At 43.1% G+C, this 19,104-nt stretch overlaps 1 protein-coding gene across 2 annotated transcripts in view; it reads right to left on the reverse strand.

The window, feature by feature from the left end:
* CLTCL1 (clathrin heavy chain like 1) overlaps positions 1-18,458 on the reverse strand; it is a 37,620-nt gene extending 19,162 nt beyond the window's left edge. The window contains exons 1-9 of one of the 2 annotated variants that reach the window (XM_040577191.1): positions 18,147-18,458; positions 9,037-9,244; positions 4,564-4,832; positions 4,149-4,310; positions 3,252-3,365; positions 1,699-1,872; positions 1,176-1,373; positions 580-780; positions 304-456 (exon numbers count right to left, since the gene is read on the reverse strand). In XM_040577191.1, the coding sequence (XP_040433125.1) occupies positions 304-456; positions 580-780; positions 1,176-1,373; positions 1,699-1,872; positions 3,252-3,365; positions 4,149-4,310; positions 4,564-4,832; positions 9,037-9,244; positions 18,147-18,188 (1,521 nt within the window). In that variant the 5' untranslated portion in view covers positions 18,189-18,458. The remainder of the gene's footprint in view (positions 1-303; positions 457-579; positions 781-1,175; positions 1,374-1,698; positions 1,873-3,251; positions 3,366-4,148; positions 4,311-4,563; positions 4,833-9,036; positions 9,245-18,146) is intronic. The other variant, XM_040577190.1, reaches the window with a different exon arrangement.
* Between the last annotated feature and the right edge of the window lie 646 nt (positions 18,459-19,104).

Consider the following 19,104-nt stretch of genomic DNA (forward strand, 5'->3'; position numbering starts at 1 on the left):
TCTATACAAAAAAAACCAACAACCTGCCTTATAGATTTACAAAGAATCTTATCTTTATTTTCTAGAATAAACTTGAACCAATTCACAATTTGATAGTTCATATAATTGAGGAGGTTCTGATTTCAACTTTTGTGGATTGCTTTGCTGAACCTTAGACATACACCATGAATTCCACTATTTCTCAATCTTTGCTACTTATCAGTTTTGAGTAAGAGAAATCAAACTTATCTCATGGAAGATAATTTGAGAATGTACACATTAAACATAAAATAGAGTCTAACAGTTTGTGACAAACGAATTTACCTTTTTAGCATACAGCACTATTTTCTGGAATTGACCAGTTTCAGCGAAGCACTGTATCACTTTGTTTGGCACATTGGCACGAAGATAGACACTGAGTGCAAGGGTAGGGTCAGCTGTCTTCACCAAGTCTCCCAACTCCTCTGAGCACTCCAGCTGAATACAGAAGTGGTATTTTGTCAAGCACAAGAATTCAGAGATGTAGTACCAACAAAAGAGTTGTTCACACTCAACTGCTACAAGGCAACAGAATTAAGCTAGTGTAATGATCAAGCCTACCTTGTCTTCCTTCAGCCACTTCTCCAGAAGCTGCTTGCGGCCTTGCTGTAGAACAGGGCGACAGAGCTCTAGAGACTCAAACTTGTTCAGCTGTCCCTGGTCAAGCAATATCCCAAAGTACTGGAGCAGGGGAGAGGCCTGCCCAGGCTGAGCTGGTACACTCTGGAACTTCCTGATTGTATCACTGGTACGTAGAATTCCCTGTAGAGGCACAATATACAGAAGAGAAACATTTAATTTTTGAAGGCTGAATAGTAGTAGACAAAAACCAGGTGTTAAGTTCAGCTATGTACTGAGGCATCTATTCTTAACCCCTCAGGGTGGGGATCTTCAAACCCAAGCCAATGATGTTCTAGCTAGAAGTCAGTGCCCACAGCAAGTCAAGCCCATGGTTGGAAAAGTATGGCAGATGCTCCTTGATAGGACACAGGAGAATATATTACACAGAACAAGCAAGTGAACTGCAGACAACTAAGGCTAGTAGTGCAGCACTTTAGCTCTTGAATGTCAAGTGCTGAAATGCAAGTGACCTAAGCAAGTCAACTAAGCTAAGGCAATCCTGATGGCTTCTAACCTTTGCCCTTGGAGTTACTTACCTTTGGTGCAGATGCAGCTACTTTAGCAGCATCTGCATAGCTTCCTTGAGCAAACAATGTGTTGAACTTTCTGGCAAATAATTCCTCTGCGCCAGCTAGATTACTACGTATAGCCATACGCAGACCCAGATCAGGATTCTGGAGAACGTTTGTAGCGTAGTTCACTATGTTGTCTTCCTCAACACATACGGAAAGCACCTAGAAAGGACAAAAGGCATAATTGAGAACTACTGTCCCTTCCACAACTACCACAAAATATAGCAACCAAATGGCTACACAGACTATCAGTGAAGTGGTATGTTATTAAAAAATAATAATATATATATATAAAAAAATAATAATCAAAAACCACAAACAAGTTCCTCCCTCTCAAGCAGTCTGTGCTAGGAGAGGTTAAGAAATGATTGAAATCAAGTAGTAACTTGATCTCTTCCATGATGTTTGTTGCATCAAGTCACTCATTAGGTTTGTTACACTCATCTGAGCTTTAGAAGACTTAAAAACAGATTGATGGATTTGTTACCTGTCCTTTTTTGTTGACACCAATAATGCCTGAGGTAGGTTCATGAGAAGCTGTGACAAAAATAGTGTCAGCACTAATACGGTTCATGTAGATGCAAACTCCAGACTCCAAGTCATACATGTGAATATAACCATACTTCGTGATCAGGTAGATAACACCATGCTTAATTCCAATCTGCCAAAAGATGAGTTTTCATTAGTCAAGACTAAGATTACAACAGTTAAGACAGCTGCCTTTAGCCTAGTTACAAGGCAGTTTTGCAGTGACATGCCTTTGCACTGATGCTAGGAACAAATATAGCTTCAGGCTTCTTCATTACAGACTCAAAGCAATGAATAGCTTTGCTTGCCATTTGGAGCCAGAGCTCCACTGAACACTGAGGCTGAAGGGAAATTAATATTCATCTGCAGCAAAGGACTTACTACTCCTCATCCTAATGAGCCAGGATAAGGAATAAAGTTTGGACATAACTAGCATTCTAGTCAGATATGTCAGTACAAGTTTCTGTTCAAAAATATTAGCAAGATAATCCTCCTTTCCATCAAGGCCTACCCAAAGCACAGCAGAACCTAAACCAAGCTCAGCTGCTGAGAACTCCAGTTTAGCTGTTAAGTCACAAGAACAAGGAGGCTTTTAGACCAAAATGGTATTTAGAAGTATTTTCACTTTGGACCAAGTCTTCAAAAGTTTTGTTAATGAGATCCATGAGTCCTGCCATGAAGACAGCTTGCTTTGTTTAGTTTATTATGGCTTCTCTTGGTTTATTTATGAAGCTGGTCTATTAGACTGGTCAGCAGTTGCACGCTCCGAGATAGTTTGTTTTTCAAGTACAATGTGTAGTCCTGTAGACACCCTAAGTGAAGTTTTGTCTTTCAAAGCAACTAGTCATATTATTTCCCTGAAAAAAACTCCCAGTAATGTCCTAAGGTACCTTTTCTGTGCTGCTACTACAGGAGGTAGGCTAATATAGGAAACTCCACCCGATTTGTCGTATGACATCTACTGTAGATGAAATGCCACTTTCATGCCCAGTTACACCAGGGGCTGTACCACTCATATCTAGAACGCTAATCATTAGTAGACAGTTCAATAGCCTGAAAATGCAGAATTATCTGCTATTAACAAGAATGATCAGTATAGACAAGAACCCATGAGTTACAGTACTACTTATTTGACTGTGTCCAATACTTGGTGTCTTGTTACTTTTGGACTGCTGTCAATAAGACAGAAGCTAGTCAAACTTGTTAGCTATTCAACAAGAAGGTTGACCGATATTAGAGACATTCTACCAGAAGACACTATTGATTTTGTGTGTGTGTATTTTGTTTTTAATACAACCTTAAGTTGACATGTCCAGACAAATACTGGAACAGCCTATATATTTGTGGGTGAGTTTCCGTTTTAATGTGCAGTCTGCTCCCCGTAAGTCCATTAACAGTCCTCCCAGAGTTAGGAGGAATAACAGTGAAGCCACAGTAGAAAACATTCTTTATGACAGACACCAGCTACATGCCAGGCTATAAAGTTGGGGTTTTTTTTGGTCAAACATTTACCTGCATTGCCACAGGAAAGTCTGTCTGCGCCTCCGGTGGGAAAAACACATCAACAGCTTTCTTAACAAATGGCTGATTCCCAGTAGCTGGCTGACCCACTTCAATTATGTGAAGCTAGGAAGTAAAAGAGTACATGTCACAAGACTGCCTGCAAGACCAACCACATTAAAGAAGTTCCTCTATTCAGATAAGCTACTGAAATCATCTGCCACAGCTGGCTGCTAAATATCTGCCCAATCCTGAAGCAATACAGTCTGGGCAGCTGTGTTCCAGATACTTATCCGAAGGACAAGTTCCCCAGAACTTGATAATACAAAAAAAAAAACAGAAAAAGCTAAAGGACATGTTTTCTATGAAAGCAGACTGTATATTTCTATTTCAAGAAGTTTTGAGTGAGACTTCTTGTCAATTTATCAACAATTTGTGCAGTAAAAGACTAGAAAGCATAAGAATTTGTAATGTTCTTTACAGACCACTCAGAAATTGTAATATATTCAGCTGCTGCTCAGACCCACTACCAGCTAGATGCAAACAACCTACCTACAGCACTAAGGCTTATCAAATCTCTTCTGTACTGGATTCTAGACATAAGTGGCTGCTTGATGACTTACCTTCATACACAAAGCATAACTTGGGCATAAATTGATGCTCCAATAGCTTGGACTCAGTTCTTATTGCATCTATGCTTGTTCTTATGCTTAAGTTTCATGAAAGCAACTCAGACTTTTAGCAGTTTCTATCCCGTTAAAATAAAACATTTTCATACTGACCAAATATGCTGAATACAAGGTCCACAAGCTGTTCTTCCCACAGCATACAGTGAACTGTGAGCTCACTTAAGTTCTACTAGTACTGAGTTCTGCTATACCAAAACAAGAAAATTGTTGCAAACTTTACCTTGCCCCCTGCAGGACTCCTCACAGCAAAACAAAAGAGAGTGGAAGGTTTGGCATTTCCCTCTATTTTGAATTCTGCGAAAGCTGCTGCATGGCCCTCTATAGGTTGGGAGACTTTTCTATCAACTGAGTACAGCTGCATTGCACCAACCACACGATTTTGCTGGGGGAGAAAAAAAGTCAGCATTTAGAGGTAAGATTTCAAATGTTTATAGCAAGACCACTGGGACAGTTAACTAAAAAGACAAGTGCCTCTCTCATCCCCTCTTCCAATGCTTTAATCACATTAAAGGTCAGGTTATTCTTCCACGAAAGGCATTTTTGAAGAAACCAAACTTAAGAAACCACAGCAGCTATTAAGTAAGGCCAAGGCTCTCCTGATCATTTTCATAGCATGATGTTTACAGGTAACTTACCTGTGCTGAAATTCCTATGAGCAACAGCCATTTTTGGTGTTCATCAGTTCTGTAATTGATGATTTGGCACCCCGCAAGACTAGCATGCCTGTCAAACATCTTTTGGGGTTGAGATTCTCCCTCCATGCTCCAGTGGTAGACTGCTGTCTCTGTTACCAAGGCAACCGTATTCACAGATATCCATTTCCAGAAGATCACCTCCTCCGCCATGGTGTGGGCTTTCATTTTACTTTTCATCTCAATGTTAAAGATCTGTAGTGTTTTCCCAGCTAGTACGACAAAACCCAAGAAACATCATAGATCAATTATTACGACAGCCATCCTGTAGTCTGCCTACCTACAAACATCCTGTTCAGTCCACTATTCCAGTGATGTTACAGACAGGGTCAGTGTCCTGTCACACCAGTGTTCTTTGATACTTGACTCGTACCAAACAAAATCTCCTCCCAACCCACAACCTCCTCCAGCCCTGATGCAAAAAAACTTGTTATGGACACTTACACGGCATTCCAACCAATGACTGACAAGCATAGATATTTTGACTAACTATAAAGTGTAGTTAAAAAAACAACAACAACAAAACAATATAAGACAGAGCTTGAGTAAACTAGTTTATGTAGCAGCACTATGTATCAACTTATAGCTGTCTAGTTGATGTCATTCAGTGTAATTAATAGAAAGAGTGGCTCCAGTTTGTATCAATCTAGTAGCTGCTGTAGATCACCTGAACTGAATCCAACAGCAAGAGACTTGCAACAGCTCTTGAAATAGCTAGCCAAGGACCATAGCTTCCATTCTGTCCTTCTGTTGGAGCAGAACAGGCTCTGCACTTAACTGGGAAATGGATGGGCTATGTAAAACAGTAGTATAACAACTGCCTATTGAAGAGGACAGTAAAAAGGTCGGAAAGTTTACAGAAAGGCTTGGAGCTTTAGTTCCAGTTTAGAGTGCTGCTTCATGATTTGGGAAACTATATTGCAGGTTTAAGCTTGACTTTAGCATCTGTTTGAACCACCAGAAGCACGTAGGAGTAGACTATTAAAATTAATGTAATCGAGCCAACCCAATGAGCTGACTAGTCAAAGAATAAGGGATTCCATCCCTTTCAGGAAGTCGGTAATATTTTACTTGACTGCAACTAAGACTATTCAGCTCTAGGAATATTGTTTTCTGTTCACAAGACACCCACTCAGACTGCTAGAGTATTGGCTTGTAATGCCTTTATTTCTATCCACATTTCTGAAGTGTTTTCCCTGCTAGTAACACTTCTGATTATCTACTGGGAAGTCTTGATAGATGAAGGCTGCTGGCCACTGTGGAATCATTTCCAAGAGACAATAAACCCAAGTTAATATGCAACTCAGGCTGCTCTGTAAGGCTTTAGTATAACAAACTAATACGATCAATTTACTGTATAACAGTGCCAAGAGACAAAGCAAGACACTTCAGAATTCCCACATGCAGCATTTATGTTCCCTGTGTTAACAGCATAAAGATCTGTTATCATGATCAGTTAGTTCCTTGGACAGCATGCTAGTTTTCCTGAGACCAAAAGCAGCCTGTTTCTGATCACCTTGCCACCTCTGCACACGCAGTTACTGTGTTATACAAATGCAACAAACCCAGGCCTAACACCAGCTGTAAACTGATAGTTGGAAATAACGTATTTACTATGTTGGATATTTTGTCCAGCAGTAGACTGGTGTTGTCAAAGGACTGATTTGGGAATAGTGCCTGGCATCCAGAAGGCAGACAAGTAGTTCTGGAAGGGCTCTAGTTCACCACCTAAACAGGAACACCAGTGTGTGCACACAGAAACTGCTCTTAATCTTCCTAAAAACAAAGCAAGATGTCCCTAGTTTTAAGAACATAGAAAGAACCGATAAGCTAACAAAATGAGCTAAAAGCTCATGCTTGTCTATTGTCTAGAATAAACTGAACTGCTGTGTTACAGTTGGAAATGGCTTAAGAAGCTTCATCAACTGGCTAGCTCTTGATGGTGGGTGGGGACCGCAAGCTCCAAAGCCATGTTATTTAAGTATGGCAACATGAGTTTAAGGTTCAGAGCTCTAAACTGCAATTAAACTACAATAATTTAGTTACCTGGATTGAGAGTGGAACATGCTATGAAGTCACAAACAGCAAGGTTGAGTGAGTTTGAGTCTTACACCTACTTGAGTGCTTTCTTAGGCCAAGATCTGAGACAAAAAGCCAGACTCTTACATAGGTTTTCCTGGCCAAGATACAGACTCATCAGTATATTTAAGACTATTCTCTGCAAGTGTAGTCAGGCAAGCACCTTTTATTGTTTTTTTGGTTTGATTTGTTTTTATAAAACTGGCGTTTACATTTCAGTTCACTGGAGCATGAAGTTTCTCCATTCCACAAGGAATGGAAGCATCCGTTGAGTATTGCATTCTCCGCTGACACCGACTGGGGAGTACTCTCGGTACAGAGCAAAGCAAGAGAGAATCACGGACACAAGGACAATGCATAAAGCTTGGTACACCTGGAGAATGCCACATGCAATCCAGAAATGAAATTGTGCATACGCTTTCACTTTAACTCAAGAACCATTTCATTTCTTCTTTGGGAGTGGGATTGTATATTTATTGCTCAATAATCCACAGGTTATGAGCAACTCCCAATCACAGCACACTTGGTCACAATACGCAACAGTTTTAACTACTAATACCTCAGTCAATCAGCAGGGAAAGTCTGGTGTGACATACTGACTTAAAACCATATCCTCAGCACGGTTTACTGTAGTTACACTGGTTATCTTGGGTAGCAACAGCGTGTGGGTTAGGTAGCTTTATTTATTCTCTTTTCCCCAAAAACCTTTGGCCATTACACTATTGATACAAGAAAAGCTCTAAGTTTGCAATACCTGACAACACAACTTTGCATGTCAATGTGAAATCATACACTTAGCTTTGTCTGTTCACAGGACAAGCTTATTCACTCTGCATGGACAGAACAATACTCCTTTTGAGCAAGTCTAACAGTGGCAAGAATAAAAATATATTCTTAGAAACTGTTGATAATCTGTTTAGTAAGTGTTAGCAGGTAAGTTTTAAAAACAGATGCTACTGTTTCCTTTTAAGAGTTAGATGAAATTCTGCCAGTATAGAAAAGGCACTTTCCTTGCCAATAAGGTTTGTTAAAAAGGGGTCCAAGATTAAAGACAGTGAATGCTAACAGATCTGAAATAGATCTTTTCATCGTTACCTTTAACCACACCCCAGGTAAGGCAGTCCTTTGCAGGATGTATTAGCACCCCAGGTGAACCACAATTACAGCTAAAGTCAAATGTTAACACATTAGTTTTCACTTCATGTCAGTGTAAGTCTGATATTGTAGACAGCAAGTTATATGCTTTGTACCAGTTCTGAGGACAGTTATTTCTTGGACCCCTAAGCAATGTCGTCACACATTTTCACACCGAATACCACACTTAGGCAGAAATGAATAGCACACAGGACATGCTAGCAGAGGTCTCTCATAAAAGTATTGCAACTTGGTTTTGTCTATCAACTGTACTTCCATCATATATACACACACACACAAACTAAGAACACACTTCTCCACAGGGTACAGTCAATAGTCAAAGCAGCCAAATGGTTAGCAACAAGCCAATGGAGAACACTTTCACTGTAATACCAGTTGAGGATTAAGATCCCCTCTACAGGGCTATGAAGTGAACTGTCAAATGGCTACCTCAAAGTTCAGTACTTTTTATGAGATTAGACCATTCTGTACTACTGAACATGAAATGTCATGACAAAGTTCACTCACCATCTGTTTAGATAAGATGCAGAAAGAAAAGTACATAGTCAGTAACAAACAGTTATTGAGAGTAAATACTAGAAGTTACCCATTTAAGAAAAGAGATATACTAAAAATGATTTCTTTCAGGTCAGAGTGTCATTTAAAGCCAAGATCAATGCCACAGGTACTGATAAACAGATGTCTTCTATCTGCAGGTTCTCAGTTATCAAACTTAACATGATTGTACGTTCATGCTTTTGTATGTTCAGACTCACATAGTTACTGGCCAGCCTTATAACAATTTGCTGGCATCTAGTAAGCTCTTCAGAGCTACGAGAAAGGGTCAGCACAGAGCAGAGAGTAAGAGTGGCTTTACTCTCCCCCCATTCATGTCTACAAGTGTCTATTATGCTTAGAACATCTGCTTTAAGGGAAAGTATACCATACGTTCACCTGGTCCTCAGTGAAAATAGTAGGCTGCAGTGCCAAGCCCAAGCATCTCACACCTACTTGGAGGCAAATCATCCAAAGATTACTGAAAAATCCACTACCAAAATACGGCATGCAAGTTCAGGCAAGACTTGTTATTCTAATAGACATTCTTCTTAGAAAGCTTACACAGCTCTTACGCTTAAGAGCATACATGAGCAGTAACACAGCTAAACAGTAGGTTTCATGTTACAAGAATAAAGGGTTACTCACCTTTTAGAGCAATTACTTTAGAGGCTGGATTCATGATGGCACTTTCAGCAGAAATCGGACGTCTGATGGGTGTTGTTGGGTCGCTCATGTCAATTATCACTACTTGCGCCTGCTCTCCCACTTTCTCCCTGATGCAGATGAATTTGTCAGATTCCATTGTTAGGGTGCTGAATCCAATGTTTGCTGGGTTAATGCCCAAATTTTGGAGCTAAAAAGAGGGAACAGAGCACTTTACTATTCTTCTCATGGAGACGTCTAACGTAAGCCTCTACATATAAAATCTCCTCCAGAAGGAAATGCACAACTAGCATATTTATCTGAGAACAGTGTACATTTTGGAACTATAATTTATCATCTATTTCCTTGCTTTGCTCCACACGTAAAAACTACACAAACATCGATGTACAAGTTCCAAAGACATTCCACAGTTGTGTTATTGATGCAAACTAAGGAATTTTAACTTAAGTATTTACTACTTAATGTGGTTCTAGTAATTTGATAGGCTATATTCAATCAGTAGCATTACTATTCCAGAGAACCTACTACCCTTACGGAAACCATTCTGTGATGTTACAGAATGGAATCTACATAGCAGGTCTTAATCCTCTAGCCCAATTCAGCTGGTGAGAGAGAAAAGATGACAACACAGCAAGATACTTTCTCCTGGAAGTTCACCTGATCACCTATTTAAATTGCTTGCATCATATGTAGAGACATCAGACTTATCCCGTTTTCCCCTTAGATGGGAATTGATATTGCAGTATTCCCAAGACATTTAAGGAAGCATCAGTGTTTTGACCACCATAGTCTAACGTGGACTATTGCATTGACAAGAGTAAGTTCAGGAATTGTTAAGCATCGCTTATCTTTACAGGTTTTATGCCAGCTTCTCCACTAAAACAGATATTCTAATAAGCATAACAAGGTTGCAATGTTAAGTACGAGTTCTTTTCCAAGGAAGGGCCTTAAGATGTCAGAAATATTCAGCTGAAACATCTATAGTATTTCTAGTACAATTAATGAAGCAGTCTTAACTCCTTTATCTTTACCAAGCTTCAACTCTGTATCATCTCATTAGGAAAAAGAAAGCTGAGGGAGCAACAGACAGATGAAGAACATACATCACCCCAGGGCCTGTCTTAATTGCAGAGACCTCACCACGTCTACCTTGGCAAAGCTGGAACACCATGTTCCAGCTTTACAGTACTGGTGGAACGAAAAAACAGGATATAAGGCAACTAAGAGATAAAACTTCATCCTATTTTCACCTGGAAACAGGCTACATGACTGGCAGGTCCAGGAGTTCTCATTTAGTTTTGGAATATCTCTGATACCTCTTTCCTCTGAGATCACTCTAGCACCAAGTACTTCCCTGGAAGCACAAATTAACCTTGAATGCACTGGATTACAGTTATAGCTCATGTTTAGACAGTATTTATGCTATCTCTGTATTTTCTAACTAGCTAATAGATATCACGGTTCGGTAAAATCTACCCTCTGCCACACCAACCAAAATACTACACAAAAGAAAAATCTGAATTCTGCTGCCAAATAATTGGTATCATGGTGGTATTTGCTTCTTCCCCCAGAGGACCTTAGATTTGTTTCAGATAAACCTCTAGATATAGCCCCTATGAAGCTGTCCTGAGATGAAAGAAACTCTTAAGTTACAGTGGTACCAAATTTAATCTGCTTTTTTGAATTGCAGCTACTTCCTGCTGTCCAGCCTCTTACTTCTGCTGTAGTCTCAAAGGAACACTAGTGCTAAAGCTTCCAGGTTATTTCAAAGCTTTAGTAGAAATGCTGTGCAACTGCTCACACAAATAGCTCAGTGCAGTGCAGTTTTCCATGGCCTATTTTTATAAACGGACTTGTTCATCTTTCTTCTCTGAATTTAATCCTTACTAGTGCAAGCTAAGAAAAATGTGTTAAAATAATCAATTAATTATTTCATCTTCGCTTGCCCAGGATGCCACAGCATTTGGATTAACAGCAAAGACCAGGATTTCAGTGCAGACCTCGCCTCTGAGTCCAGCTCAGGCATAACTTGGGCTCAGGCATATGACCATACAAAGTAGCTATTCTTCATGCAACTTTAAATCATTCTGTGTCACTGCCCTAGAATATGAATATTTCTTACTTTCATCAGTCTGCGTTAACTTTGTTTCCAGCCACTTCCAATTTCAGATTAACAAGAGGAGGTGGCAGCGAAGGAGGATCACTGCTTCAGTTGGTCTGGAGTAAATCAGATTGACCTACGCAGCACGCCCCAGCTGGGCGTGGATGTAAGCTGCATTTTGTGCAACTGTAAGCATGACAAGCCCAAGCACCTGCTTCATGCCCCACAGCAATGATTTCCAAGCAAATGAACAGAGGCTTCAGCTTCACTGAAGCTTCTTAAGGGATTAACCTATACTGCTTTTCAGTGCACTGCAAGTGAAAAAGGACTGCCCTCAGGCAGAGAGGATAGAAATACCACCAGCATCACCCAGTCGTTAGGCTCCTTCCATGCACACCATCAGTACCCTCACACAATAGAGTAAACTGCTTGGGCAGCGAGGGACACACAGCTCACGAACTGTTTAGTGTGTTTTGATCTGTTTGATCATGGCTTGTTACAGCTCATGCAAAGCCACTCACCAAACCATAAACTGGGTACCTAAGTGAGATACCGAGCAGTGAGGCGGTGTCAGAGCTGTGCCCAGGATGTCTCAGGAACTGTTTTCTGTTCAGTTTTCTGATAAGGAGCTCTTCAGCTCAGTAACCGCTCATCTTGGCATACTGAAGTTTCAGTAATACAATACAAGCCAGATGTATGCAGGTATAAAAAGATGTTTGCTCTTCCCCAGAAGTCTGCCAGAACAGTGCATTGGGCATGCAGCTATTACAGGCTTCTGTGTCAGGAAGGAAAAACATTTACATATGAGGAACGCAGAAAGTTTTGGTACCCAGTAAACACACAAGTTGTAGCTGCATCATCTGAGCTTGATCAAGAGGAATAAATGATCGTCCCTTTGCTACAGTGCTCTTGCTCACATGCCAGAGCCTGGACAATGTCCACTTACTGACAAATTACATGTTCACATAAGCAGACACTTGAACACTTTAATGTTGGGCATGATCCAAGTCCATCTACCAAAGTATAGTCCATTATAAAACACTGATAAAATGAAGTGTCATGAGAAATTTAACTGCAGCATAGGCAAGTTTCTAACTCAGTTTAATTAATCCAAGCTCAGAGTATTGGAGTAGAAGTGAGTAGAAGTGCAGGCTGTCCGATGTCCCCTCTCGGTTACTGTGCTTTGGCTCGACATCCTCTCCAAGAAAGCTGCTTGACACTCAGTCTGTGTGGTGAGAATCTGGAGGCATTAGCCTACTTCAAGTTCAGCTTTAAGCCCAAGTTTATTCACTTCAAAATCTGGTCTATGCTGGCTATGCTGGAGAATCATAATCCTTTAGGTACCTTCAGTAACAGAAAGAAGATTTTGCATCAAACTCTGGTATTGTAACTTGCAGATTTAACTGTTGTAACATCTAGCAAAGGTCTCAGAAACTGACAGTACTACTGCATGACCACTGCTGGCGTTATTAGGGAAGTCAGTCACATCTTTTAAAGGCAAAATGTTAGTACTTCCTAAAGGATGGTCATGCAAATACTGAAGGCTTCAGTGCATAGCAAATTCCTACATTAGCAGTGTGAAAACACTGAAGACTCCTCCTTCCATCAGGGCAGGAGTAAGTATCCTTCTCAGAGGACATGCGCTCCACAGAAGCAGTGCAAGATGCACGTTCCTTATGACTACACCTAAGAGCAGATTCCCTTTACAACCAAATAAAGGAATATTAGCCAGCACTGCTTCTAGCCTGGGTGGGACTGCCTGCCGGGCCAGTCTGGACTATATTATCCTAAAACACTGTCTCCATTCCCTCAAGTACAGAGCTAAGAAAACTTTACTACAGTAGGTAGTATACATTTAGCTCTACATCTTAAAAACCCTCAAGTAAAGGCACTACATGTCAGTACTGAAGCTTACATACATTACAGATTTTTGCAGTTTTTTGTAAAGGAGTAAGCAGGCCTCTACTTGCTACTGAATTTCCATTTTTTATTATACTGCTTACGCAAGCAGTACTCTCAGACCAGTTTTGCTTTCTTCTGAAAAGTAGGACTCTATATTACAGAGTCATTCCAGAGGCATTTATTATGGAGAGCACCTCCTTAATGATTTTACCTCCCACTTTACTTTTTACTAATCCAGCTGAGAACTCCACTAAGCACACCTATGTAGGTCTCACTCTAGAGGAAAGGACAGCACTGTGTTCTAAAGTAACAGCCTGATTCCTCCCCTACCCTTCTCATGCCCTAATGCATCTTATCTACGCGTACAGTGAAGAACTCTTCACTGTCAGGCTGAATGAACCAGATAAGGATTTTTGCTTTACAGATATCTAGTATTACTGCAGGCTGGATTAGATCACTGCCTACCAAATGTATTTTTAAGCATCTTAGATACTGAGAACTTCTGACATGGTAAAAATTAACCTGAAGTGTATTATTTAAATCCTACACTTAGGATGAAATCACTGTTACTCTGAAATTTAGTAATCTTTCCTCATCCCGGTTTACTGATGCCTTTACATGAGAGTTCTACTGAACATTGGGCTTTCTAATGCAGTTCTTTCTGTAGAAGTGCAGGGATCCAGACTGAGAAAGCAGAGACCAATGCAGACACTAGTACAGAGTCTTCAAACAAAGCCCATTTCTCTAATGGGAAATACGTGAGCCTAACTTACTGTCTGTTCAGTACTAATACCCAAATATTTGGGCCATATCATCAGTTAAATGCTGGAGTCTAAATGACTTGGGGAATTTAAGATCCCTCCAGGGTTCACTAAATATCCCATTTGAGCTTAATGCCACACAGCTCTAGTGGAAAAGCTTTTCAGCGTTGATCAACTGTTGTTTTAAACCCACTAGAAAAGAGTATGGCTTGGACAGAAGCTATAGATATCTAAATATTAAACGCTGCCTACTAGAACAGCAAGAACATGTATCATTTAAAGCATTATGCAAGCCAGGAACACAGTAACAGTTTCTCAGAACACTTTATTTCACTTGTATGGATATATAAAGTTATAATCACATGCCCAGGAAGAATCACACATACAGTTGTTGGACATCCCCTCCCCACTCCCACTCTGTCTCCTGCTATAGTCTTTCCCATTTTGACAGGCAAGGGACTTTAAGGACATGCAAAAGCTGAAATATGCAAGACCACAGGATCACAGGTTTTAGTTTTAGTTCCAATTACACTTCCATTTTAAATGTTGGTTACTCCCAACACAAAACCCTGTTCCTGTATGTCAGCAATGATGACTAGATCATCTGTTCAGTAAGCCTCCCCACCACATGTAGAGCACTTTTCAACCCAAATATGAACAAATACGGTCTCTTCTACACTAAACAGCCGAATCAAGTCATGATATTTAGCCCTACCTTTTGAATACAAGTCCAAAAAAGTCATTTGCAGCTTGAAAATATCCTGAGTGCTTTTACACCCGCATGCCTAGCCAAAGCAAACTTCTGAAATCCATTACAGTTCAGCTCAGTCATGCCTATTGCACAACAGATAATAATTCTTAAGATGACATCTCAGACTATTCAAAAAAGTGGTTTTGTCAAGAAGACTACATCCTTTTATGTTTAAGACCAGGATACTTTTAACTTCTCAGTGCTGCACCAAGATGCATAAAACTTATGCATCAAAGGTGTAAATCACGCACACTTTTTTTTTTTTCAGTTGTTTGTGCTTAAAAGCCTTTATTAGTTACTCAGCAGAAAGCAGAAACCTGCCTACAGATACATGTATCTGTCCATCTATGGGACAAAGCTCCCAATGTAGAAACCTGAGAGTTGTCATAACCAATGCTTTCTGCACAGGCTAGCAGAGATTTGTGCTATTGAGTACTGAAAGAAGCTCACAAGGGGATGAAGAGAAGCTTTTAAGAACAAACCTAAGACTACAGAAAGAAAAAGTTTGATTTTAGACCAAAAACACTTTGTTCACTGAATTTGAGTAATATTGGTTCCAGTTTATGTACCAGCATATTTACAGTGGGAATGCCACAAAAGACTAACTATAATCCCGCTAGAAGAGTTCAATCTGGTAAATTTATATTTCACTGCTCCAACAGAAGCTGCATCTGGTTGACTAACAGAGGTAAAAGCAAGTCCTTAGTTTATCCCCATCCATTGCTGTAGGACTTAATTTGTTAATTATGATTACCTCTGTGGGAAGGATGAGCAAAATACTAGTTCTTTATGGATTTGTGAAGAGTTCACAACTAAAAACAATAGTTCGATTGTATTAAGTGGACCTAAACAAACAGTAAAACACATGAGTTTATTCTCAGCTTGAGTATTGCCCCATCAGTACCTGGACATCTTTATTTAACTACAGCTGCTCTCCCTCCTACAGCTCATATGCTCATACCAGAGGTGAACATACAAGCTATAACAACTTGGGATTTAATATGCACTGTGACTGACAGTCATTCTTCCTGCACAAGCTGGGAGCTACAGTTCAGTCAGAAGAATGTTCAACATAAAGCAAAATGAGCTTCACAAGGAATGTAAACAGTCTACTGATTCCTAGTACTCCTCCAATTTTACATGGACCAAGATCATTGTTTCAGTTCACATTATCGTTTATCCACTTCCAACTAGAAAGTAGGAGAGAAGAATTCCGTATATAGCACTACAACTTATGTTTAACTTCCCTGAAGAACGCTTTCTGCATCCTTCATTTCTCCATCCAGTAAAGTACAGGGGAGACTGAGGATAAGTGAAATAACATTCCCTCAGCAACAGGCTAAATTCAGAATTAAAAGCTACTCCACTTAAAGCCATATTTAATTAAAATAGCTACAGATATAAACAGTATACAGTTTGATTTAAGGTTAGAAAGACTCAATATAGGACCACTGATACGCAGCACAGTTATAAGAAATCTTTTTATTTAATATCATAGAGCAGTGTAGTAGAACTGTCATACTACTTCTTTTAAATACAACAATTTAACTGCTTCCAAGGAAGTGGCTTGGCTACAATCTGGAAAAAAAAGAAAGATTAAGCTGATAAAGGCAAACATGGATTATAATGAAACATTATAGGAGTGAAGGCCTAGGCCTTTCATAAGAAAATTCCCTACCAGCCAACAATAAGCAGCAAGTCTAGATGTTTACAACATAGTAAGAAGTTAGAGCTGATAAAACCATACTTCAGATATCTAGCCAGAGCAAACACTACCAGTTCCCACATTCCTTCTGATCTCCCTCTCCATTTCTCCTGCCATGTAGAGACAAATGCAGAAGCAACACCAAGGAGGCTGACTGCATTCCTGTTCCCAGCTACTAATCTCAGTTCCCCATCCGCAGGGCACTGGAGCACTGCTTTGGAGCTACTACTCTCAGCTGGGGGCGGGGGGGAGCAGCGGGGAGAACATGGAAGAGTGAATCCTGAAGAGCAATTTGGTCCCAAATGCTGGTGGCAGGGGTCCCCTACGCAGCTTCCATGCTGGGGGAAAGTCCCTTAAGTGCAGGTTTAGTCAGTCCAGTAAGATCAAATTCTTTAGAAGCAAAAGCAGGTGGTAGCAAAAAATAGAATATGACTTCAGTACAGCTCCCTTGAGATGTTGCTAGCCCCCCACCCAAAACAGAAGTATTACAATGCTAATATTGGCGGTGTTGCAAGACACAGAACTAGCCCTCACAGAAACAGTCATTTAATATGCAAAGCAGCACACTTATTAGGTATGATGCTCTCTCATCATTACTGTACAGACCAAACACAACCAGCAGGACTGGTTACATTTGCTAGCTTTAAGTTGTGAGAACTACATTCTTCTTCCCTAAGGAGAGCCTGACATCAAAAATGCTTTGATCTTAACTTTCTTACTCAGACTGCTGCACAGTCGCTCTCATGAATTAATTTTATGTTACTACAATCGCAGCTATTCCGTGGATGTTGGCAGGGAGAAGGGGAAGATACAGTCTAGTTCTCCTCTATATGAAACTCTCTTGACTTGCGAGAGCTCTGGGGAGACAGGTGTGTGCGCTCCCTCTGGCGCAGATTAGATATTTCTGGAACTCGCTTGCCCTATCATTGTTTTCCCAGGCTTGGTCTCCTTCCAGAAAGGCCAAGACAGTTCTCATATTCAACCAAAAATCCCTTCCCAAAAGGAGCTGGACCTGGCCGTAACCATTCCCTCAGCTGCAACGCCTGAGGTGGCACCAAGCCCCCCGACGGAGGGATGCCCGGTGCATATTTTGAAATGGATGCCTGATTTGACAGAAAGGGGCGGTGCAGAGACAGAAGGATGACTTGCCAAGTCCACTTCCTGTTCTCTCATTCATTTAGCGAATTCCTTTAATTCCTGACTCAAACTGCACGTTCAGAGGCTGCTGTTCCCTCACTCCATTTACAACCCTCCCTCACCGCCGCTTTACACGGGAACAGATAAACCGGTTTGTCTGCACCGCATCCATTAGGCATGGACCTTTTCCACTGCTGGCATTACGCTTTTCACAGGCTATTAAGAACAGAACCGTGTCATTTTTCGTCAGTTTCTTTTTCCATTTAACGTCGTTATGTTCGGAAGGCGGGACAGAGGCCGTGCAGCTGGTAACCCCGGGCGGTTTCTCGCAGCCCACCTCACCGCCCTCCTCCTCCCAGTCAGCAGCTGCGCGGCGAGGGGGTCCCCGGCACCCCCGCGACCAGTCTGCCGCTCGGGAGCACAGCGAAGCCCCCCTCCATGGCAGCCCGAGCTGGATGCGCCCCCCCCCCCGGGGCTGAGGAGCCCCCCGCGGCCCTGCGCTCCCCCACCTCCGTCCCCCAGTGACTCTGCACAAATCGCGGCCGCCCCGCACGCCGCAGCCGGGCGATGAGGGGAGGCGACAGAACCCGGCACCCCGCCCCGGGGCTCCCCTCACCACAGCGGCCCCGGCACCCCCCGACCGGCCCCTCACAGCGCCCTCCCCCTCCTCACTTCTGAGGGGCAAGGGCGGGACCGAGCGGGGGGGGAGCCCCCTCCGCCACCCCCCGCGCTCACCTGGAAATGCTCCTGGAAGCGAATGGGCAGGATCTGGGCCATGGCTGAGGGCGAGCTCCCCACCGGGGCGGGGGGTAAGGGGCGCGGGGCAGGGGCCGGTGGTGGCGGCAGGGCGGGCGGGCGGGCGCCGCAGCACCCCTCACAGGGCGGCGGGGAGGGGAGAAGGGGAGGGGGAGGCGGCGCAGGCGCAGTGCCCTGGTGGGGCCGGCGGCCCGGCGGGCTCGCCTCCCTTTTCTGCCTCAGCTCGGGGCCGCTCACTCCGGCCCGGGATCACTCCGCCCCTCACCAGCCTGCCAGGGGCTCCTCGAATAAATAGTCCCTTCTCCCAGCACCGCCTCCTCTCTCTCTCCCCCTCGACATACTCGCCCGCCCAGCCCTCAGCCCACCCCCGCGTGCTCGACGCCTCTCCGCTGCCACCGGGCTCCCGCTGGGTGGCGGAGCCGCTGAGGCAGCTCCTAGGGGAGGGGGCTTCCCCCTCTACCCCCCTCCGTTCGGCTCGCCGCGGTCAGGTATCCTTCCGCAGCTGCCACACAGTGCCACGTGACGCGCCCCCCCCCCCCCCCCTCCGCTCCCCACAGCGGGTGGGCGCTGCGGCCACCGCACGCTCCCCTCACGGCTCCCTCACGGCCCCCCCGGGGATCCCCGGCCCCTTTTTTCCACCCCCTTGGTGGCACGGAGCCCCTCCGAGCTCGTCCCCAGCCCGGCGGGTGTCCCCCCCGGAGCAGGGCCGGGGACGATGCTCAGCCCTCCGCGCCCCGAGGCTCCCGCCGCTCGCTGAGGAGAAGGGTGGGGGGCTCCCAGGCTGCGGCCCCCAAAACTCCCCCGCGGCCTCTGGGGATGCCGGCGGTGGGTCCCCAGGGGCGAGGATGCTCGCAGGTAGGTTTGCAAAGCCCCCTCGGCTCCTGTGGGGTTTCCGAAGGGAAATGCAGAGCCTCCCCCGGGGAGTCGGCATCGCAGA

Source organism: Cygnus olor, chromosome 17 (genome assembly GCF_009769625.2).
Source record: "Cygnus olor isolate bCygOlo1 chromosome 17, bCygOlo1.pri.v2, whole genome shotgun sequence".
Classification (NCBI taxonomy): domain Eukaryota; kingdom Metazoa; phylum Chordata; class Aves; order Anseriformes; family Anatidae; genus Cygnus; species Cygnus olor.